Here is a 24,604-nt window from a genome sequence, read left to right on the forward strand (position 1 = left end):
AGTGAAGAATTTTTTCCTAAAATCTGATCTAAACCTCCCCTGGTGCAACTTGAGGCCATTTCCTCTTGTCCTATTGTTAGTAACTTGGGAGAAGAGACCACCACCCACCTCACTACAATCTTTTAAGTAGTTGTAGAAAGCAATGAAGTCTCCTTTCAGCATCCTCTTCTCCAGATTAAACAATCCCAGCTCCCTCAGCCGCACTTCATAAGATGTTGATGTTCACTGCTTCCGCAAACAAGATAGGGCAGGTGTCTGAGCTGTAATGGGTGCTCTTGATATTCATTGCTCTTAAGTATTTGCCTGTGCAAAACTGACTACAGGTTAGCCTGTGTGTCTAACTCTACTTCTGCTTTCCTCCTCAATCAAAACTGAGTCTTCTGCTAAATGTCTTCAGAAAAGTTCTCTTGGCTGCAGTATCATTTCTAAAGGGCTTCTCGACAGTCTGGGCTGTACATGTCCATCTCATGGCATCTGTCTGCTTTCAAGAGGCTGCAGCACCATCAAAAAATTCAGATATTCTTCTCTTTTAATTATGGAATACATAAGCATCTCCTGCAGTGTGTGTATCCACCTTAGAGCTCCTCAGGTCAGGAATACCGAGATGCTGGCAGCCTGGCTTGTTTGCAGCAGCAGCAGGCTGGTGTGATTATCCAAAGGCAGAACATTTACAGATGTCCATTTGTTCCACGATCCTGGGGATTTTTAAACCATATGTGCCTCCCAGAAGCCACCCACTTGGCCACTTGATGGCACTCTTAAATATTTAGTCGTTTGCAAATGCTATCAAGTATGCCAGGTTTTTAGAACAAGGATAGAGGAAATAAGAACCTCAGGTATTAAACAGTGAAACGCTATCAAGATTGCGGTTTAAGCTGACCAAAACAAGAAAGACATGAGCAAGAGTTCAATTAGTTGTGCTGATTGCTGCCAAATGTGTAACAGTAGGGTTAACACTTGTCCAGATTCCCAGCTCCAGAGTGCTCTGCGTTCCAGGGCATTGGAGACAGGAAGCCCTCTGCTCCTTCGTTTCTGAGGAGCTATGGGAGTGAGTTATGTCACATTTTTACTCTGTGTGGCTGAGATTCTAAACGTAAATGCCTTCCTGAAAACAACAGGAGTGTTGCTTTTGACATTATTGATATCCGTACGTCATTTATAGCCCCCATGAGTCACCCTTTTCCTCCCTTATCTGTGATGTCTATCCTCAGAAGTGCTGTTAAAAGTACAGAGAAGAAAGGACAAAGACCACAGTAACTGGTCTTGGCACATCGGAGTCTGGAATACAAATTTCCCCATTGCTAGTCTTTTACCCTAGTCATACAAGATAAAGATATGGACTCCTCCTCCATTTTTTTAATAGCTTCAGAGTCTAAGCAGTAATAACATACAGGCAGTTGCACAATTACTATTTACATTTTAAAACCAAGTCCTTAACATAGAATCATGGAGTGGTTTGGGCTGGAAGGGATGTTAAAGATCACCTAGTTACAACCTCCCTGCCATGGGCAGGGACACCTCCCGCTAGACCAGGTTGCTCAAAGTCCTGTCCAACTTGGCCTTGAGCACTTCCAGGGAAGGGGCTCCTCTGGGCTCCTCCTGTTGCAATGTCTCACCACCCTCACAGAAAAGAATTTCTTCCTAATGTCTAATTTAAATCTACCCTCTTTCAGTTTAAAACTGTTAACCTTTGTCCTATTGCTGCATTCCCTGATAAAGAGTCCCTCCTCATCTTTCCTGTAGGCCCCTTTAAGTACTGGAGGGAGGCAACCCTGATTTTATCAGGCTGCGCTCACAGGTGCAGGTGCTGCAGCCCCCTTTTTAAAATCTTTGTGTCCTTCTGGACCCACTGGAGCAGGTCCATGAGTTTCTTAGGCTGGGCACCCCAGAGCTGAACACAGCAGGTGAGGTCTCAGAAGAGCAGAGCAGAGGGGCAGAATTCCCTCCCTCAACTTGCTGGCCATGCCTCTCTTGATGTAGCGCAGGATACAGTTGGCTTTCTGGGCTGCGAGTGCACATTGCTGCTTCATGTTCAGTTTTTCATCCTCCAGCACCCCCAAGTCCTCCTCTGCAGGGCTGCTCTCAATCCTCTCATCACTCAACCAGTGTTTGTGCTTGAGATTGCCACAAACCAGCTGCAGGACCTTGCACTTGGCCTTGTTGGACTTCATGAGGTTGGCATGGCCTCATCTCCATCCTGTCTAGGTCCCTCTGGGTGACATCCCTACCCTCCAGCATTTCAGCCACACTACACAGCTTGGTGTCATCAGCAGACTTGCTGAGGGTCCACTCAGTCCCACTGTCCATGTCACCAACAACGATGTTAAACAGTACCAACCAGTCCCAGTACCGACCCCCAAAGAACAACACTCATCACTGGTCTCCTGTCGTACATTGAGCCATTCACCAGAAATTTTTGAGCATAACCATCCAGCCAATTCTTTATCCACTGAGTGGCCCATCTGTCAAATCCATGTTTCTCCAATTTAGAGACAAGGATGTCATGTGGGACAGTGTCTTACAAATACCTTGTTTAAAGAAGAAAATTTTAAAAATCAGTGTCTGTAGACCATAGAAAAACCTGATTGGTCAGAATGAGAAAACTCTGGTTTTACCTATAGCATTGAAAACTCAACCCATACTCACATTAAAAAAAAACAGTGCTCACCTGCTTGCCTTTATGTGAACCAGGGGAGAGCTGAGCTGCAAGCCAGATCCTCCTGCTGTTTTCAGGAAAGCGTTGCATCTTCTCATCCCATTCTGCCCTGTTCTTTTGTGCTTCTGAGCCTCTGCTTTTGCATGCACTGGCAAAAGGCACATTGTTCCAGGCATTTCCTAAATCTTTCATTTTTGTTGGCCTATTTGACTGGCGTCATTGTTGTATTACTTTGTCAGACTGTGTTTTAGAGTAAGATGCAAACATACTTGACAACTTGTTTTCTTAAAGGCTGTTTGTATCTATCCATGCTTCTGTTGCGTCTGTCTTGCCTCTGACGTGTGTGGGACCCACAGCAGTTGTCAGGACTGTGACATGGCCTCAGGATGTGCATAAATTACAACTTACCTGTCACCTGTCAATTTAGTCTTTTCTAGAATGTCCATTAACTTGATTAGGAGTAGCAGGAATTAGTCCAGCAGCCGGTGAAAGGTGTCAGCCAGAATGTTAAATTTGACATTCAGACATCTGAATCGGCATAAACCAACATGATCTACAATTTGCCTCCACTGTACTGATGGGCTTGCTCAGAGCTTGCAGATCTTGCAGTGTCAACACTGCTAACCGGAGGGTGCATGTTCCCCTGGGGTGGGAAGTGCACAGGCTCACTGAGTTCAGCCCAGTGCAGGTAGTTTCAGTAGGAGGGTTCAACTTCCACTGATAAATGTCAGAAAACAAATACCAGTGAGGTTGTCATATGAGACAGTGTCTCAGAGGGGGTTCTGTCAGGATCTGTGGTGGCCCTGAAGCTGTTGTTTTCTTTGGTCCTCTGGAGGGAAATATAAGCTCACAGCAGATGAAATGTGTGACTGATGAAAAGGCAGGTGGAGTTGTAAATCATGCTGGGAACAGGGCTGTCGTACAGAGTGATTAATTTTCTGGTAAGCTGCAATTATTCAAACCAAATGCATTTTAATGCAGCCAAATATAACATTATACCTCTCTAAATAAGGAGTGCTGTGTTTTGGACGGCAGCAATTCTAAAAAAAATAATTAAAAAAAAGAAAGCTTTTTTGGACAATCAGTAAATTTGAGTTCCTGGTGTGATATCTTGGCAAGAAGGGTGAACATGATCCTAGAGTACAAACAGGGAGTCCTAAGTGGCAACAGAGATATGATTTCAGCATTAGAAAGACTGATACTGGAATACTATGTTTGATTCTGGAGCCAACATTTTTCAAAGCATGTAGAAGACCTGTAGATAGCTCAGTAAAGGGCCCCAAGCTGGTATGAGAGCTGGAGAAGTTGCCTTAAAGGTGGAGGGAGGACAATAGCCAGTTGTAATATGGACTGCAAGTGAATTATGTCTGGCACTAGCCCAAATCCTAGCCATGTGATGACCTCCACAGATCTGTGGGAAGTTTCTTAATGTTCTACTCTTCCCCACATCTGTTGAGAAGCAGGTTTCTCTTCACAGCTGTGAAGACAGCGCCTTTGATGGATGTGGCAAAGCTTGTGTTGGCTCCTGGCTTTTTGCTGATCAGGCCTCTCTATGTAGTGCTGGTGAAAATAAATGGAATTTTTGAGTTCAGGCTGTGAAGGTTATCAAAAATATGCTGAAAGGTGACTAGTGTTCAATTTTAAATTATCTTAATGAAGAGGGAGCACCAGCTTTAGAAGAAGTCCTTCATCCAATCAAGACATGCAATGTATGAATTAACAGTGGGAAGCCAGGTATGTCAAATAAGGAATTAGGTGCAGCTTTCTAATCACACAAAGCAATTAAACAGTGAAACAAACTGCAAAATGAAACAGAAGTTTCTCTTTCTTTCGAGATCTTCAAGTGAAGTATTCATATGCTAGCCAAAACCAAGTCAGCATGTTCAAAACAGGATATACCAGTAACATTTGTGAGCTGTGAAATAGAGGACCATAGGCTTTCTGGCCTTGAGCTACAAAGTAATGAATTCTCAAAACATTTTCTTTCCTGGGAAGGGACTACTTTGAAAGTTTAATGTTAGTCTTTCCCCTGCCCACAGAATGGTCCCCAGCCAGATCCATAGTGATCAGGGCTTATATCAACGTAGTACTATACTCAAGTACTTGTGGGCATTTTAGGCAACAGGAACAGAATGGGCACCAGTGATCCCAGTTTAAATTTCTCAGGGATCCTCAGGGATGGGGGTAGCTCCTTGGGCAAAGCCCTGTGAAGTTCTGCTCCCTGTTCTTCCAGCTTGCTGAAGTGTCTTTGGCAGTCCCCTCCACTGCCCTTTCTCACTCCCTTGGCTCTAAAAATGAGTGCTGCGGATACAGACTCAAAGCACTCTTTGAGTACTATAAAACTTCCCAGTTCTTATTGTTACTTCTGAAGAGCCTTTGAAAACACATTCAGCGCATGCCCAAACTCTCTGAGCTCCTTGGAAAGATTGGTTCTTTCCTGATTGTTCCGAACTATTGGCATACAGTCAAGCTCTAAGTGCCAGCCGTTTCCTTAACAGCACACCCATTCTGCAACTGCAGCAAAGCGTGAAGTTGGCAGAGCTATTAAAATAAGGCAGGAGAGAGTCTTGCTCAAGCAGCGCAAGCTCACCCAGCACGTTTCACAGCAGGTTATATCAGCCTATGCTCAACGCCATGCAGCACAAGTTTTGCTCACTTATAGAAAGTATTGAGCATTAATTTGTGGCTTGCTCAGTCATCTGTCTGTGCCATGCAGGCTGTAGCACAGGCAGATTTTTAGGCTGTGCCCAGGGGTTTGTAGACCTGGTTAATAATAATAATTTATTTGGAGAAGTTCATTGTCCCGCAGATAACCTTTTTTGTCTTCTACACTTTAAAAATATGGAAGCCAAGTAAATAGCTGAGCCATTTCTTTGGGTACCAAAATTTTTGTCTTTGAAATTGATCTCTTATCCCCACAAGAGAACGCTTAACAGTGAGTGTAAAGCACAGCCCAGGCCTTTGCCTGCCTTCTAGGAAATCCAGGCCTAAAAGGATAGAGCCCCAGCCAGCAAGCTCATCAAAGTGTGGGCGTGTCTAGGAGAGCAGAGTGGGTGTGCCCGTACAGCTGTGATGCTCAGAAATAAGCAGCGGTTCACAGCTGTCCTCCATCTTGCTTCTTTTTTCAGATGGGCTCTTGAAGGAGAAGGGACTGATTTTAAGCAGCAATGGTTCCTTTTAGCATCGTGATTTCTTGGTCCAAGCCCTATTGACAAGACTCCTGGCAGACTTGACTTATAGAAAGCCATGCATGACAGGATCTAAGATGTAAGGCTGCAGTGCGTTGGGTTTTAAATCCAGTTTACCACATAAGCAACTGTAGCATTGGCTTCTTGTCTTGTAAAAATATCTACTTTGACTCATGACAATGGAGGGTTCCCACACTGAGATTTGCTGTGTGAATGCAGGGTTTACCCCAAGCATTGTAGTTTCTAGCTTGAGCATCCTGTTGTGTTGAGCATACTGTTTCAGCCTCTAAGCATTTTGGAGGAAAAGGAGGAAAGCCATGCATGTCCCATGGGGTTTTCTGGTGAACTGAAAGAGAAAGATGGAAATAAAAAAAATTTTCTCCAGCAAACAAAATATTTTGATCTTATATTGAACATTTGCTGATTCTTTTAAACTCAACTGAGGAAAAATGTGCATTAAAAATCTATTAAAACAGATGCTTCGTAAGCATCAAAAAGAAAAATTAGATGCTTTTCAGATTTTTGTTATTCAGGAACTAGCTGGTGATACCACAATGATATTCTGAGGTATGTTGCTACCACTAAATTGGTATTTTTTCTGAAAAGGGTTTGGGTTGAATCTGTCTAGTTCAAATGCAAATGCAGATGAATATTTTATACAACGATAGTACTTGGTTTGACACCTATTTCTAATTGCATGTGGTGCTTACAGCCTCAGTTTGCCAGAGTGAGACCATTTATCATGCAAGCTGCATCTTTCATTAGCAAAGCTTCTCTTCCCACATTCACTTGTTACATGTCAAGGTGTGAAATTTAACCTCCACTCAGGTGAACACTGAGAATCCTCATGACATGCGACTCTTCCTTATTACAGCAAGAGTCTGTTCACTCTCTTCTTGTGTGCTGCCTTGTGTCCTCCTGTAAAGTAGAAGAACAAACAAACGCTGTCACTGATCATCAGAATAACTGTCTGATATGTCTAGTATCTCCAGCGCCTGCATCTCAAATAAAGAACCAGTTTGCACTTTGTGCGTCTGCGTGGGGCAGATACTCTGGTCTTCCAGTGCACAATGGTGCATCTATGCAGTGCAGAGCAGCTGTCTCAGATCTGAAGCTGCTGCTTTCACCTCTAGCAGTGGTGCAGCCATTGCTAGCTGGCAATGGGGTCTTGGGTCTGCACCCTCTGCTTTGCTCTGTGCTCTAGGATCTTCTAGTGCTGTTTCGGTAAGCTACCTGCAGTGCACACTGCAGTGCTCTGCTAGATTTTACTGTAAAACACAAAGCTTTCCCTTGAAAAGTCCATGCTTCAAATCTCTCCCACAGATATGCTGCCGTGGGTATGTGCTGTTGCTGGCATTCTGGAACATTCAATATCGCTAATGAAATAAGCCTTTTGTTTTTCATTTATTACAGAACATGTTGGTATGTCACAGTTTAGTACTCTGAGTGAGAATTCACCCTTCTCTGAAGTGGATCTATATGCCTACTCTCGGAAAGTTTTTGTTTTATTGGGATTTATGTGCCGTGCTTCAGTGTTAATTGTGGATTATTCTCATCACTTTGCCTTTCAACAGAAATAGGCTGTACTTTAGCAATCATATTATCCAGACTTACATGCAGTGTTCACACATCTGTGATTTAACCCACATCTGCGATATCTCATAACATAAAGAAGACAACTGAATAGGATTCAGCCTTTGGATTAAGATGTATTTAGCAGGCAGTAGAGAGTTGGCCATCAGTCAGTGGAGCCCAGAGAGCAGAGCACTAGACCTTCTCTAAGGTGAGTTTGCTATACTTAGTGAAGTGGATTGAAGCCAGAGCTTCTTCTCAAGACTCTATCATAGAATCATAGAACAGCTTCAGCTGGAAGAGTCCTCCAAGATCATTGAGTCCAACCTTTTCCTAGCCCTATGAACAGCACTAAACCATGCCCCTCAGCACAACATCTACCCTTCTCTTAAACACCTCCAGGGATGGTGACTCAACCACCTCCCCGGTGACTCAACCCCCTCCCTGAGCAGCCTGTTCCAATGGCTGACAAACCTTTCAGTAATGAAAATCTTCCTAATATCCAACCTGAACCTCCCCTGGTGCAATTTAAGGGCAGTTCCCCTCATCCTATCACTTGCCACTAGGGAGAACAGACCAACTCCCACCTCTCTACAACCTCCTTTCAGGTAGTCGGAGAGAGCGATAAGGTCTCTCCTCAGTCTCCTCTTCTCCAGGCTAAACAGCCCCAGATCCCTCAGCCTTTCCTTGTACTTCACATGCTCCAAATCCTTTGCCAGCTTGGCAGCCCACCTCTGTACCCTCTGCAGCACCTCAATGTCCCTCTTGTAGTGAGGGGCCCAAAACTGGACACAGCGCTCAAGGTGGGGCCTCACCAAAGCCGAGTACGGGGACATGATCACCTCCCTGCTCCTGCTGACAGCACCATTCCTGATACAGGCCAGGATGCTGTTGGCCTTCTTGGCCACCTGGGCACACTGCTGGCTCATGTTCAGCCGGCTGTCCATCCACATCCCCAGGTCTCTCTCTGCCAGGCAGCTCTCCAGCCACTCCTCCCCAAGCCTGTAGCGCTGCTGGGGGCTGTTGTGGCCAAAGTGCAGGACCTGGCGTTTGGCCTTGTTGAAACTCATGGAATTAACCTTGGCCCAGCCATCCAGCCTGTCTAGATCCCACTGCTTTTCCTCTGCCACACTGACCTCCAGGTGGACTTGCTGCATCTGCTGAGTTATTTTACACTATAAAGGCTTGCTCCAGCTGTTCTGCTTGGTGAATGTGGTTGGTTTATAATACTGCTATATCAGTGGAGAGAGAAAAACCTCCAAAACCCAATTCAGATCTTTGGTGGCTGAATCACATTCTGAGGAGATGTGTCCTCTGCTATCTGAGCATTGGGGCAGCTCTCTGAGGCCTCTCAGTACAGTCCTAACAGATAGAAAACAAATGTGCACCACAGACTTTTTTAAAATATGCCTGGCTGGTCAGCGCACTCTAGGAGAAATAAGAGCATGACACAGGTTGAATTGAAAGGCTGCCTAAACGATTTGACTTCATAGTCCATTCTGCTGTGAGTCACTCCTGGTAGGTCATCTTCAAAGCCTTACCAAGTTTTTTTGCTCTTGAAGAGAGAGGAGGGATTCATGCTTCTCATGGCTGGATCTCATCATCATACCAGTTCAGTGAGATTACTTGGCTAAGAACAAAGACAATTCCATGAATTCTAAGGACAGGGCAAATGTCTGGTGGAGAAAGAAAGTTTATTTCCTGTTCAGCTCTAGTTCTAGGAATAAGATTCTCCCTCTTCCAAAAAAAAAAAAAGTTAAAAATATTTTTTGTTTTAGATATGTTTAAAGTCATGCCAGTATTGGAATCTCACTTTCCTGCTAAATAAATAATTTCCTCTGCCTGGCCTAAATGTACAGAGATCTCTGTGAAAATAGAGTATTTCCACAATCCAAATACAAAGCAGTAGTAACAGTTTTGTTAATGTGTGAGTTTCTTTACTGATTCTTTGAATGTTCTCTGTGTGGCTCTGATAAATTTGAGGTAAGCAGTATCTGTATCTGCATGGTGATTTGGTATCAGTTTGCCACTAAGGGTAATTCTCTGATGTTAGTGCTATTACTGGGGTATGCACTCACTGAGTGCTCCTCCTGCAGGCTGGTCAAAATGTTAAGAAAGGTAGGAAGCACTTTTAAAAGAAGATGACTGTTCTGGAAATAGGAGTAGGTACTTGAAGCACTGAAAGCAGTACATTTGTTTCCCATATACTGTGTGCCCAAGGGCATCTGACAGTAAGAAAAAGTACTTGGAGAGATGGCTAGGATATTTTCAGAGAGCGCATTGTTTTCATAGATTAGGAAAGCTCCTTCTTTGCTTCTGGAGAGCTTATCTACATCAACAGCTTTTCTTCCCCTTTAAAAGAATTTGGAAATTGTTTTTTAGATGAGCAAAAAACCTGAGAATTGCAGACAGTCAGGACGTGATTAAAAAAAGCTACAAAAGAAAGATGGTCCTATTGAGAATAGAGAGAGGTAATTTCAGGCAGTGCAAAGGAAAGGTGAAAGTAAATAGAAAAGTAAATGGAAAGTCTTGGCAAAAAAAGAGCTTCTGTGCCAAACGAGAAGGAGATGTTGGACACAAGCAGAAAATAAAGCTGTAGTGGCTTGTGCATTGTGCAGTTACATGTAATGGCAGTGAATATGATGCTTTACAAAACTTCAGTGAAATGCTTTTCTCTGAACAAAGAGTGGAGGCTGTAATGTCAAATATTGCCGATATGGACACTGAAATGCCACTGTCCTTCATTCAGCCTGCATGTCTGCAATGTTAGTGAAATCCTAGCCTAGAGAAAGAAGTATCCACAAGATTCTTTTCTCCACCACATCTTTGTCCAAGACTTCTCAGCTCTCTCTCCTAGAAAAAAACTTCCAAACCAGTAGTTTTTCTGTATAAAGCACATTGTCCCTATGACCTGGGGATGACATATCAATGAAGGAAAGGATGTTCACATGTAGGCATGCCAGCATGACCATTTGGTCCGGTGACTGATGTCCTTCCCATATGACTTTGCATTAAGGTTTGTTTTAGTCATGTATGAGTGCTCCCAGATTGAGTGTCTCAACAGTAGAGAATCTTGGCAACAGATTTAACAACAAACCTCTTCCTTGTTTAGATGACTTCTTGAAGCAGGGCCAAGGCATGCTCCTGCTATACACCATGAAGAACCCTTCCTTCCCAGAGTATGTGTTCAGCAGCGAGAGTGGCGTCATGTGCCTGGACTTCCATAATGACCAACCCTACCTCATGGCGGTGGGCTTCTATGATGGCAATGTGGCCATCTACAACCTGAAGAAGGCAACCTCCCAGCCCAGCTGCAAGAGTCGTGCTAAGTCAGGAAAGCATATGGGGCCAGTGTGGCAGGTAAGAATGCTTTTCCTTTCCTCTAACTCTGATTTTAATTGGGCTGAGTTTGGGCATAGCAGGAAGAGTGCTTTGTGAGGAAAAGGCATTCATTTATACATGTATTAGCAATTGATTATTAAGATGTATTTCGAGCTAAATTTGAAATGTGAAGGAAAGCAAAGCAATGGTATGAATCTCAACACAAACTAAACTTGTGAGCAGAAGTTTGTTCTAAACAATTATTTCTCCTTATTTTTCATTACTGTAAATGACTTCTCTTTGGGGAGGAACTAATCTCCTCTGCATATACCAGCATGCAATGCTCTTTACGTTCCAAATACAAAATCACAGGGCAGTAAGTGATGAGCAGTGTGTAAAATACATATATTAACCCTTAAAGAGAGCTTTGTTGGGCACAATAAGCCCAGAGGCAGCTGTCTGTGGAAGTGGGTGCTACTGGGATTCAAGGCACACTACTCTGTAGTTGATGTTGGTGTAGTGAATTATGATGGGCAAGTAATGCTCTTAAAGTACTGCCACTCTGGAATCTGTCACAAGGAGTCACCAGATGGGTGATATTGTGAAGAACTAGGGTGAATACATTGCTAGATCCAGCTAATTTTATGGTTATGTCTACAGTGTTATCCAAGTTAAGATTGGAGCACTGGAAGGTGTGTCCACTTCTCCTTCATAATAGCAAAATGTTTCAGCATGGTGTGATGGAGAGACTGCACTGTAAGTTTCTAGCTAGAGATCTACCTGAACTCCACTCACAGGTCCAGTACATGGACTTCACTGCAAAGTTAAAACTATCAGTTTATTAGAGCTACACTTAAAGGTCTATTATGTCACAATGCAGGTTTTATGGATAAAATAGAAGGATGCACTATTGCAATTAGAGAAAGAAGCAACAACACGACAATACACAAGATGCACTACTGCAGAACTCAGTGATTCCCAGGAAAAATGTACTAGTACAGATTTAAGAAGTGCACAAGTTAGTAACAATAGCAATCCTAAAGTATGCCACACTTGTCTTAGTCACTCTCTCAGGTAAGGGTTCTCAATCCTGGAGAAGATGTCCTTATCTAACCTCTTGAATAAGGGGGCAAGAATCTCCTACAGTCCAGCTGTATGGTTGGTAAAACTTGTCTCCCCCAGAAATTCTGCCCAAAATCTTACAGTTTTTGTACTGTAAGGATGGGATGTGGGGGAGGCAGAGGCATGCCTGAGGGGACTTGGACTATCTAGAATGTTTATCTTTTGGCAGTATTATGAGATTTCCCCTTACCTCTCCTGGGCGCCCCCTACTGTGTGATAGCTAGCACACCGGTGACTCATCTTGATACTTAGCCAGATTAACGTATTTCACACATACATTATTTACTCAGCCAAATTTAACACATCTCAAGAGTAGACAGTGGTTGAATATGAGACTCAGGGCAAAATGTTTGTTATCGGGTGTTTGATTCTATTCAGGTTTCGGGTCCTTTGTCTGCTGTTCCATTCTGGGATAACTCAGGGCTGGGTCATTTTCCACAACCCTCCCTTGGGTCCTCAGCGTAAAAGAACTGTTAAGGCAAGACAGACCTGAATGGAATTAACGCCTTCCTGCATCTTGCCTTTGTTCAGGGAAACCTGTTCTGTGGATATCCACACACATGGTCTGTATGAGCTTGTTGAGGTGCAGGGGTGTGTATTGGTTTGCAAACCTAGGCTACAGGTGTTGCTGGTGTTATTGCTCTCACCTAATTTAGGCTTCCTAATGCAATCATTAGGCATGCAGTCAGTGTTCCTTGTACTTTGGCACCTGTCCTGCATGGGTTTCCCCACAGCCATGACTCCTTAATATTACATCTTCGAATAAAAGTCCAAGAAATCAAGGGATCCTGATGGGACTACAGATGAACGTGGAATATGCCAAGAGCCAGACTGGTGCTTGCTATAAACAGAGAGGTTATGCAAATGTAACATTTCAGAGAAGACCTGAATTTTATATTTGCTGCATGTCTACCCAAAGCTTTTCCTCTGGCAATCATTTTTAGCTCTTCTTGCAGGTTAACATGGTACCCTAGCCTGAGTTGTTACCGTAATACAATGCGTCAGGCACCTCCCACGCCCCACCACACAAACCCACACACACCTCTCCAAGCTTCTCCCATTGCCATTGAGGCTTCCAGTAAAAAAAGTCTGACAAAATACCGAGTTCTGTATGCAGCTTTTCATGCCCTTGCTGTGGCATGCTACAGGAGGTGAATGGTTGTTACTGCACAGAATCCCAGATCATTTGTGCCCCAGATAATGTTGGGGAGGGCAGAGTATGTTTAAGGGGCCTCATCCCTAGAGACCAGAACCAGGTATGTTCATCAGTAGAAGCAGTCTGTACAAGGTTTTTAGAGGTAGGTTTATGTGTACTACTTGGCAGTAACATGGCTCGGAGATTAAAGCAAGAAATAATTAGAGCTCTGAAAAGGTGAGAAACTACTTCTTGGATACGGATAGGTGTAGGTAAGCGGAGACACTGGTTCCTGCTTGTTTGTTTTATTTCCAAAGGTTGAGTCCTGAGAATCATTGTTCTTAGTTTTCTTCTGCAATAAAGTATCAATAGTTTCAGTAAACTTTACAGTTTCTGACTTGCTATGAAAACTAGTGAGCAAGGGTGATTGCACAGCCATCAGCAGAAGAGCTTGTACCTCTGTTGGAAAGATCTGAACTGTAGGCACTTGTCAATATCTGCCACAAGGTTTAGAAAAGGGTTTGTCTCCATTTGATGAGAGGGAAGGTGACATGAAAGACTATCTATTATGTTGAGACACTGGATTGTTACACCTCAGTCAGCATTACATTATTCTAGAAAGTACTGCCTTATTTCCCATATTTAGTTCAAAGATGCTCTATTCTCCCCCACGAACACCCCGCATAGTCTGAAGCCTGGTCTTTATACAGACCACGCTGTACAGTCCTCACTTTTTTAGATTGCAAGCCCATGACTTTGAAGACCAATTAGGAAAGTAATGAAGTTCTACCAAACAATTAGGAACCTTTGTTCTCTGAAATGCCTGGCTTCTTCCTTTTGAAACAATACAGCCCTTTCATAAGAGAAGCAAAATGGAAAGTGAGTAAAGCAGGCTGACAGCTCTTTTCTTGTGCCATTTAATCTTCAGTGACTTAGTAGTATCTCAGTTTGCATAAAACAGAGCTGATGTAATGTAGCCTGTCATTAAGAGCAAAATAGAATAATATAGATTTCCTAATACGTTATCTAAAAATTAGTTTGTCTGCCTGATACTGCTCCCCATGTTTTTAAAGAACGTAGCAGTGGTTTCTTACAGCTTCGGCAATTATCTTCCACGTATTAAGTGCTACTGCATTGTTAATGATGGAGAATTCTGTCTTTCTTTAAATTAGATATTTCTAACTAAGTCCTTACTACCAATTGATTAAGATCCAAAGCCAGCAAGGAGTAAACACATACACAGACATGTGAATATAGATGCATGTGTTGCAATGTGGCTGATACACCACCGAAACATTAGGTCTTACAGGAACATAGAACTAGAACTGGTCTTCCAGGTCAGTGAATGGAGACCTCTGTCTTTGGCTTTGAATCGGCTTAAAAGTAGTCAGCTTCTGGGAATGTGTATAACCTGTTATGTTCTGCTGAGCAAAAGCCTATGGGGGGTTAAGCTAAACCCCACTTTAATCCTAATAATGGTCCAAATAATCAGCACACTCCCATCATCTCCAGCAATGAGTACTCCTAGAAAGACAGTCCCTGGACAGAGCATCAGTTTGAGCCAATATCTCAATCCCAGGACTTGGCTTTGGATGTTAATGAGGGTGGCCAAAGTGGACAACTGGACTAGACTTTGGCACCCAGAGTCCTTGAGAGCAATCTCCTCCAGGGAGAAACAACACCCACCTGGGAAAGGGCTCTCAGTGCGAAGCCTCTCCCTTTGCCAGTCTTTGAGCTTTGTTCTTTCTTTCCTCCTTCTTTTTTAAAAAAGATGAAGGTTAGGTTTTATTTACAGCAGAGCAGAGTGGGATTTTTTCTTACCTTTCATCTCTGGGTTGTACTAAATATTTTAGTTTTTAAGCATTTGGATGCTGGAGCATTTCAGAAACAGGGTTTGATAACTGAAACTATCTGCTGTGTCAACATTTGTTTCTGCTGTTCAATCTCTCTCCTAAAAACACATCTTATTCAACAGATTTGTTTCCACTGTGTGCTTCTAGTTCACTTTCACGTCAAACCAAAAAGATGTTATTTCTACTTGCTACTGGGACTAGTACAGAGCCAATACTTCTGCAGAGGCTTGAAAATAATTAGTTTTTTTTAACTTGCTCAGTATCAGAATCACTGACTAAATTCCCACTGCAGAGTGTTGACCCTAAGGGACAATTTCTTTTGGCTGTGCTTGGAGCAAATCTCAGCTGTGGCAGGCTTGCCCACATCTACAGCATAGTTTGGAATTGCTAAGGACAGATCCCTCATTAGGAAAGCAACTTTGTTGTTAGTCTACTGAAGCTGGCCTGCCCTCCTTCAGGAGTTGATACCATGGAGCTTCAGAGGGCATCCTGAATGAATTATTTTCTGCCTTACATTTGTGCATGAGAGGACAAAGGGCTGTCCACTGCTAGTTACTTCTTTACCAAATGCCATTCAGATTAAATGTGATGCTTGTGGTTAGGACACAAAGGATAAAGCAGGACGGTAATAGTCTGCAAACTGCCAAAGGAAACTGGAGGAAGTGTCATCTTGCAAAATAGTTGCCCTGTGGAATTTGTGGAAGCCCAATTACAAATGTAAGTCAGATGAAACACACCTGAGACTCCCTTGCTGGAGTTTGCCCACTAATTCTGTGATCCTTTCTCCATCTCAACTTTCTGTGTTCTCATCTAAGTCCTTAAATAAATCGACACTGAATCTTAGCAGTTCATGAAGCCACCCCAGACTCACTGGGGTCTTGTTTGCTGATGGAAGTTACAGAATCCCTTCAAAGTCAGCATGACCTGCTGTTCTCCACCCCACTCCGTACTTCTGCGCACAGCTTCATAAAAAAGAAAAAAAGGCTTTTCCAGGAAGCTGACTGTATTCACTGCACTTAGGAGACGAAAAAGCATTTTCTTCATAATCCACTGTCACACCAGCACATTGTTTCATTTCTGGTGACGGGCAGTCTCCTAAATCTGTCATCTGCAGTCAAATAGATTTTGCAGTTTGCTTTGCCTCTGCGATGTTACTGCTTCAAGTAATATTTTGTTCCTTTGGCTTCAGGCAAACAAAGAGTTTGATGCAAAGGAAATAAAATAAAAAGAAAAGACAGAAGGTTGTTATCAAGGTCAGAATAAAGATCAGCTGTCTAAAAACAGACTCACAAACACAGAATCACACACAACTCAACAGGTTCCCTGTTGCCTTCACTGCTAAGGAGCACAAAACAGGTGTTTGCTGGTAGTAGTTCAGTGACAAAACCTTATTCAAACCTATGAGGATACTGTTAGGGTGTGACTCTAGAGGAGAAACAGAAATTTGGAGGAGGAGAGCAACAGATACCTGAAACCAAGGAGGCTGGACCTGAAAAAAGGATGAGAAGCATCAGGATATGGGCTGGCAAGTGGGAGAATGTAGCTTGAAGGTATAATAGAGCAGAAACCTGATGATGAAGATCATTTAGCACAAAATGTCTAGAGTAATGTAAGCAAACTGTCTTTCTCATACTAGGTCAGTGTAATGTCTGCACAGAGGACCTTCCTCTCCAGCCACAGATTTCTACTCCTTTTTACTTGCTGCCAGCCCTGCCTTGCATATCTGGCCCACTGCAATCAGGGCAAGATGTCTAATTAACTCCCAAGAGTAAAGGAGGCCACTGTATCCTCACCAGAGAAGTCACTTGAGTCATTCAGCACATGCAAAGCAGTGGGAAGAGCATCCGTGGACCAGCCAGGTTGCATTTGGTGTCCAAACACCTCAGTTTGTTCCTTGTTGGAGCCTCGTTGGCTCTGAAATCTGCGTCCAGTGACAGGCTGTTGCAGCAGCAGTTGTGCTGCTCTGTCAAGGACCCAACACTACACTTCTTGCTGTAGCACCTTGAGACATTTAGTGGCCAACAAACATTTGTCATGTGTTTGCTCCCTTATGCTCTCCTGAAGGGAGGTATGGGCACAGGAAAGGCTGTGCTTGGGAAGGGTTGCTGTATGTCTGCTGTAGAAAACAGGGTCGTGGTCCCTGGCAGAGCTCACTGTAGAGCCACAGCCCTGCTGGAGGAAATCCTGCCTCCCACAGAGTGATGTTTCACCTCCTTTTGGAAAGACGTGCTGAGCCACAGAAATTTGTCTGGAAGCTTTAGGCTCATTTAGGCATGGTGGAAATGGTGGAAAGTGCAAGACGCTGCTGTGACAGAAATGCTGGATAAAATATTTTGCAGTATGTTTGTACCTTGTTCAAAACTTTCTGGACACTTTTTGAGACACGTTAGGGTTAGGCAAGGTAAGTGTCCAAATGCTCCTTCCTAAGTGTCTTCAATGAAAATGAACAAAATCCCTGATCCCACAGCTTTGATGTTGTGGGTTTTGAAATGGTATCAGACTGTACTGGATATTCAGATTCTGTAGCTGGTTATTTTTAAATTGTGCCTTGGGTGGGGATTCTTGTGGGTAAGAAATTCTCTTGCAAAGCACCCCTTGCAGATCATGTAACGTTTGTCTGAAAAGGAGCTTCTCCTGCTTTGATTCTGCTTTTCCCTCTGTACTTCATACAGATACTGAACTTTCTGCCTTCTTCTCTTACTGCTGCTTGCTAAACAGATTGTCCTCTAGTGCTGTTTTGTTCTTCTCCCTCCTCTTTATTTTAGTTAAGATCCAAACCATCTTATTTTGTGTTTTCAGGCTGTTTATTTCTTTTCTGGTGTCTACATGCAAAGTCTGAGTAATTTTCTTTGCCTGTTAGTTGTACTCGTGCTAGTTTTTGGAGAAAACTTCATTTATAGAAGTTAACAGTCTCTGAAGGCCTTGGGATGTTGGAAAATGTTAGCCTGAGGTTTAAAACAGCAGAGCAGTTGTAATGCATTTGTTTGGTTACTTAGATCTTTGAATCCTGTTCTACTTCTTTATAGCAGTCACAAAGTTAAGTGAATATTTAGTAGGAATCAGGAAACTATGTTGGATCTTGGCAGGAAAAATGTATTTCTTTGCTAGCTTATGAAATGTGACTGCTGATTGCTTGATCTTCAGAGTAAGTGTAGAAACCATATGGACCGGATGGATCTTAATGGCGCTGATGCAGCCTGTGAAAGCAGAGTGCTACTCTGAAGAGGATGAAATAGAGATAAGAGAGTGGTAAGGGCAGAGCTAGAGGCAAGCTGGGCTGGTGCAGGCAAGGATGCACAGATACATAGTGAGGTGTGGGGAGCCAGGGCTTTCCACGGCTCCCACCCGTCTCCCACCCTGGTGCCATGATGAGCTGCCACAGCTCGGTGCAGTATCTGGGACCCTCAGCAACCGGCAGGCCCCGGGGCCATCTCTGCCTGTAAGCCCACTCGACCCTGTGATGATGGGAATCTTCTGTCAGGCACATTACAGGTGCTGTCTCTGATTTAGCAGCATAAGACAGCTTGGACATTTGGATATGATCCTGCCTCCTGTGTGTGTCTGCTTTCCCTGCATATGGAGCAGGGAACTTGGTATTTTGTCTGTAAATTGGAAATTTTGCTCTATGAGCACAGTCAGAATTCAAACCAAGAGCTGTGAATTGCAATTGGCTGAATACCCCTGAGCTTTCCTCTGGCACCCATTTCTCAGTTACGTGCTGTGTCTGACATGGGAACATGGCCACTGACAAGGCAAACAGGTGAGAGTCTAATGTCTGGTTCCTCAATCCTCAGCTGTTAACATACCAGCCTTATAAATACAGTGGGAAGCGCTGTGAGGGGAATAAGCAAGTAGATTCCTGGTGAAATGCTGTACAAAGCAGAGCCTTTGAATCCCAGCAGGAAGAAAACAAACTGAAAGTAGGGCCAGCCTTATCCACTGCTATTTATAACTGAGCTCTGCTTCCTTCAGATAAACCTGGATCTCTGGAGTATGAGTGATGCACAAGTCCCAGGCTGGGCCTTTGCCCGCATCAGTGGTGTTCCCATGGCTGTGCTTTCTTCTCAGCTCAGTGCTGAGTCCCTCCCAGTATCGCTGAATGTGCTCTTTGGTAGGAGAGGTTTTGCTACCGTTTCGTGGGTGATGTGTGAACACACTGATGTGGTGTGCCTGATCCTTTGCTCCTGTCTGCTGATCATGCACTACTGAGTTCATTGGTGCTCAAGAGATGTTGCGTGGGGCCATGAGACCTGGGAAGATGCCATCAACGTGGAAACCACCTGCTCTGGCTGTGGGAGGGATTGTTTATGGGGCTAAATGTGATGCAGAAGTTTATTTTATAATGTGTTCTCATTGCTGGTGAACACACCTGTTTTCCCATGGCTATCAGGAAGCTTTCAAAGACTTTCAATGAAGAAATCCCAGGAATGCTTGTAGCAAAGTTTGCAAGTAGCCGTATGCTGCTAGAATGAGAGAAGGCATTTGCAATTTTTTTAGATGGGAAGTTCCTGCTATTGCCTGCAGCAGGAGCAGTATCTTCCACCAAATAAACGTGTAATTTTCTGGTACCCCTGAATAAAGCTATCAGCCAGCTTCATGATTGTGACATAGGAGATTGATTGCCTCTGGTCAAGGGCTGCTCCAGGAGCACTCGGCCATCGCTGTGCTGTGTCTTCTGATGTTTTCAGATGCTTGTGGTTATCATAGCAGTAGGCTGACGAGCTTTTCCTTCTGCATCCTAGCTTGGTGAGATACGGCCCTGCCAAGCTGTCTGACTTAGATCCTACCTAACTTCTTTGTAGATGAAGCAGCAGCTTCATCTGTTACCAAGCCTGTCAGCCACCCTGACCCTCCTAACCAACATGCTTATTATCAGGAAAGCAGTGTTAGGCAAAAAGATGGCAAGTAAAGTCAGGTGACATCTGAGTAAATCATTACTTCTGCTTCAGATAGGATGGCAGGGAGTACCTTAGGTCACAGTTGTTCATTAAAGATGTAAGAGAAATGAAGGAAGCTCAGACTGACTGGAAGGTATTGGGATGTTCAAACATTTTGGCATTTATCAACTGTCTAAACGTTTTCCTCTCCAATGTGAACAGTACAGCCAAGTATTTAAATATTAATGGCTCACTTCTCTTAGCAAGAGTTCATCCTTGCAGACCTTATCTCTTTAATGGCTTGTGTTATGAGGGCAAGTTTACTTCCTAAGCACATTGAGCTGATCCACTGTCTCATTGCATGATTTTACAGTAAAACGTCATCAAATTTTTTCTACAAGGGACAGAATAGCACTGAGAACCCTCCTTTGCTTAACAGCTCCCTTATCTACAGATTACTGTCATAGCTGAAACATTTTCATTTAAAAGAAAACCCAGATTTTAAGACAGGAACATTTTTCAATTAATTTATTTTAAAGTTTTTATATATGTGTAAATCAAAGTAATTTTTATTTATATCTCTCCATCAGCTTTTACTCACACTCAAAAGACTTATCTGCTATAAAAACAGACTCATCTATTGCAGTGAATGAAGCAGTCACAGTGTGTTTGAACATGACAAGCAGTAAACTCATGAAAGGTGAGACTGAATTTAAAATCAGACTGAACATTCCTTTTTGGAACTGTGAAACTGTTCATGAATTACAGAAATGAGAACTGGCAGAGACCTTGAGAATATCTCTTCTTCCCATCATGCCGTCACAGATGTTGTTTTATCAATCCTGAAGTGCTTTCTTCGAAATGAGATTGAGTAATCTAGCTATCTTCACCAGTAGTGACAGACTGGAGTTGTTACCTACTATGTCTTACATGGTACACACCCCTTAATGAATGTGAAAAGGGCTTCTGTAATTCCCTCACTACTCCACTTAGCCGATTCTTGCACCAGCCTCTGATCCTTTTTTGCAGCACTGTCACTTAGTCAGAAATTCCCTAATTTCTACAAGGTTACATGCTTTGTTCTTCCTGTCTGTGTCTCTCAGCACTTGTTTTCATCACATTTCATCTTACTGTTTTCAGACTCTATCTCCAGTTTGTCAGGATAACTTTGAGTTCTGATCCTAACAGAATCCTCTGTCTCTAAACTGTGTCATCCGCAAATATTCTTTTTGCAATCCACTATGCAATTTACTAATGAATATATGGAATAGAACTGGACCCATGACAGTCCCTTGTGGGAACCATCTAGAGAAGCTCTACCAGGTGGTCAGGAAATCACTGATTATACCTTCTGAAAATTCATTTTCAGTCACTCATCTGCTTCATAGTAATTCCCCCTAGACTTTCTGTTCTTAGCTTTCTTCTGAAAGCATAGCAAGGAGTATGCCAAAAGCCATATAAAATTTAAGGTAAATCACATCTACTCTTGCCCTGTAATACTTTAGACCCATTACCCTACCAAGGAAAGAAATAAATTTCATTCAACAAGTTCTTTCCTTTACAAGCCCATATTCACTGCTCCTTATCTTCTTGTCTTCTACATACATACAGATGACTTAACACTGTTCAGGTCTCAAGGTTCAGCATTAGGCTAACTGGTCCACTGTTCTTTAACCTATCCTTCAAGATAGGTTTTGTTTCCTGGGGACATTTTTGCCCTATTCCTATCCTCCAGGAACTCTCCTGTCTTCTAAGTTTCATAGATAATTGGTAATTATTCAGAGGCTGACTCAGTTGCTCCCTTAAGCACCCTAGGTTGAATTTCATCAGGCTTTGCAGTGTCAAATATATCTGTCTTATCTCAATATTCTAGCCTGTGCTCCTTGAAGTATATTTTGACAAAGGTCTAGTTAGAGTTTATCTTTTTATGTGGCATTCTGCTTTACCTTTGGTTCATCGTGGGACCTATCTTCCTCTTTGTAAACAGTAAATGAAGTCTAAGAGGTAGAGGCTCAGATGAACCTTTCTGGAATATCTGATTTTGGCTCCATGCAGGCACTGGCCTCCTGGCCAAAAAAGTCACTTTCTCTTCAAAAGAGAAGTCTCTAAATTCTTCCCTGTGCAGTGACAGAAAGGCGTTAGTGTCCACCAACGTCTGAGTGTTACTTTTCTCCATGAAGTTTCTAGATGTGGAAAGACTCTGGAGAGTGACAGCGGCAGCCCATCTCTCCCCATATGGCAGGACTCATTCTTCCCCTCCAGGGCTGCTGCTTTTCTTTGATTGTGTCTGGATTAATCCATTCGCTGTACTTTTATGAGTACTGCTTCATGAGCTCAGGGATGTGGCTGGGGACAGGGACTAGACTTTCACAGCAGAGTTCCTGAGAACAAAATCAAGAACTAATCTCTCCTATGACAATATTGACCAAAACTCTTATTTTTTTGAGATTTTTCATTGTTGCTAGATGTTCCACAACAAATGCTGTCTGCTTCCCAGTGCAATAAACAGGAATGGTAAAAAGCCCTGATAAAAATCAGCAATCTGAGCATGAACCACAGGGCAGCAGCCCTTTATGCTGTACCCTGCCATCCTGGCTCTAAGACAAACATGCTGGTCACCCCATGGTTCAGGTCCCCCCTCACTGAGGGACCAACTGGGGCTCCCCCTGCCTGGGTTTACTTTTGGCAGGAAGCTCAGGGACAACCAGATCTTCTCCTGCCACAGCAGTATCACATGGCCAAAGTGCAATCAGGACCCAGGAGCTCCTTCTCCCCCAAGTATAGACCCAGCCGAAGAAGATGACTAGGCTGCTTTGACCTTAATCTTGGAGTAAGCAGTCTGTACTCAGTTATCACAGCTCTTTAAAATCTTTGTCATTGCCACGAGTCAAAGTGAGTCATCTAGATTTAGCTTACTCTTTGCCGTAATCCAAACTAACCATGGTGAGGAGTGAAGCTTTCTTCCTTCCTACCACCTCCACACAGGACAGCTTGTACTGCTGTCAAAGTTAGTACTGGGGACTCCAGTACTGCTCTGCGCTTCACCTCAAAAACTTGCTCTGCCTGTCTCTTGCTGCATAAAGACTGACACTGAAGTTACTTAGCATGTGAGTGAAGTAGCCTGTGCTTTCTAGCTGACTGAGTGAATAATTCTGGGGGTCTCTTGTGACTGACTGTGGGAGAGCAGCCTGTTTTTTTGCATGTACTCCTCCAGGTGCCTGAGCTTGGCCTCACTTCTGGTAGCTGGCTGAGGATCCTCAGAGAGGTGTGAAGGCCCACTTATGGTGCTGGGCTGGGGTGCACGATAAGCTGGCAGTGTTCCTGATGGAAGGCATTTTGGACTCTGTTGTAGAAGCATTACGTTGTCTCAGCAGCAAGGAGGGACAAACTGTTTGCTCCAGCAAAACAGAAAGTCAGCAGACTCGGGATCAGCTGACTGTTTTAGGAGACTTTCACCAAAGCAGATCCCTTGGGCAAACAAGAGAGGCAAGTGACACAGGGACGAGAATAAACAAACAAAAAAAAGAAGACAATTTGTAATTGACAGGAGAGGAATGTGAAAGATTTCTTCTCTGCTGGTAATGACTTGATGTTTCTAGATGTCATTCTTCTGGAAGTTGCTAGCAGTAACCAACAGGAAACACATTTGGAAGCGACAGCGGAAAGAAATGAGAACTGCTTCTTAGCTCAAATCAGAAACTGCTGCAGGGGAGTCCAGGAGAATACTCTCAGCAGACCACAGGAGGGATCAGCCTGGCTCCAGAGGATGTAACCTATGGAACAATTTATTGTAGATCTGCACTTCAGCATGAGCCCTCAGCATGATGCTGAGGCAGACTGAAAAATAAGATAGCAGCAAAATGGAGAAAGTATCCTCTACACAGTCCAAAGGTGCCACTGTTGGACTAACCCATCCAGATTTGGATGGATACTCCTGGTTGGAATTTGTTCTGTCTGCCCCTGCAAGCATCCATTCTGTGTTTAGCTGGCAGCTGGTGACCTGGGCCATTGTGTGACTGATGCAGCCAAACTACATGAAAGCTTGTGCCCTTGCTAAATCACAGCACATGTTCAGCTCTTCTACCTTGAGAGAGCCCCAGACCTCTGATGGAGCTTTTCTTTGGCCCAGGCTTGTGCTTAAAGACAGTGGGGAAATGTAGTTTTGATAGTGGGTTTGTGTCTCTGTTTTGCTGCCAAGGCAGCCACAGCTAGAGCAAGCTTAGGACTGATTCCCTTGCTGTGTTTGCATGCTTTCTCAGATGTTTACCAGTAGAAAGCCTTGACTAAAATGTCTTCAGCCACTGCGAGTGTAAGGAGAAACGTCCGAGTCTTGCTACATAGCGCTGTGTGCCCAAGGTATGGGGGGAAACAGAGTGCCTGAGAGAGCCCAGAGGGGCTGGGAAGCACTTGTGGTCCTGTGATGCACAGCTAGGCTTCTGCAAGACAGTGTGCAGATCGGTGAACTCACTGTGCTGCTGGGGTGGGCAGAGTGGCAAGTGCTTTGAGAGAGGCCCATACAGCAGCATATAGAGTTCTGCAGCAAATTGCAAAGAAAAGCCTGAAGCACAGAAAAAAAGGACTTGTGTCTAAAGGAAAAGCACAAAGAGAATTTAATACAGATAAAATGAAGGTGCAAAATGAGCCACGATTATCCTAAATAAAAGAGAAGGGGAAAATATTTGGGGAGTATATTAGAAGTTAAAGGAATGAAGAATATAGGCTCATTACTAAAGCAATCTTTCTGCTAATACTGAATGGTATGGAGAAGGATGAAATATTCAATGCTGCATTGTTTAATCTTACAATAAGTGGCTGAGACTGGCTGCTTAGTATGATTAATGTAACAAGAGGATGAAAGCACAGGATGAAAGTCAAAATAG

At 43.5% G+C, this 24,604-nt stretch overlaps 1 protein-coding gene across 1 annotated transcript in view; it reads left to right on the plus strand.

Annotated features, from left to right (window-relative positions):
• The window catches only part of DNAI1 (dynein, axonemal, intermediate chain 1), a gene marked incomplete at both ends in the record, with an annotated part of 68,144 nt that overhangs the window by 22,905 nt on the left and 20,635 nt on the right, over window positions 1-24,604 (plus strand). The window contains one exon of the mRNA XM_009878316.1: window positions 10,529-10,776. Within this exon, the coding sequence (XP_009876618.1) occupies window positions 10,529-10,776 (248 nt within the window). The remainder of the gene's footprint in view (window positions 1-10,528; window positions 10,777-24,604) is intronic.

Source organism: Apaloderma vittatum, unplaced genomic scaffold (genome assembly GCF_000703405.1).
Source record: "Apaloderma vittatum isolate BGI_N311 unplaced genomic scaffold, ASM70340v1 scaffold1381, whole genome shotgun sequence".
NCBI lineage: Eukaryota > Metazoa > Chordata > Aves > Trogoniformes > Trogonidae > Apaloderma > Apaloderma vittatum.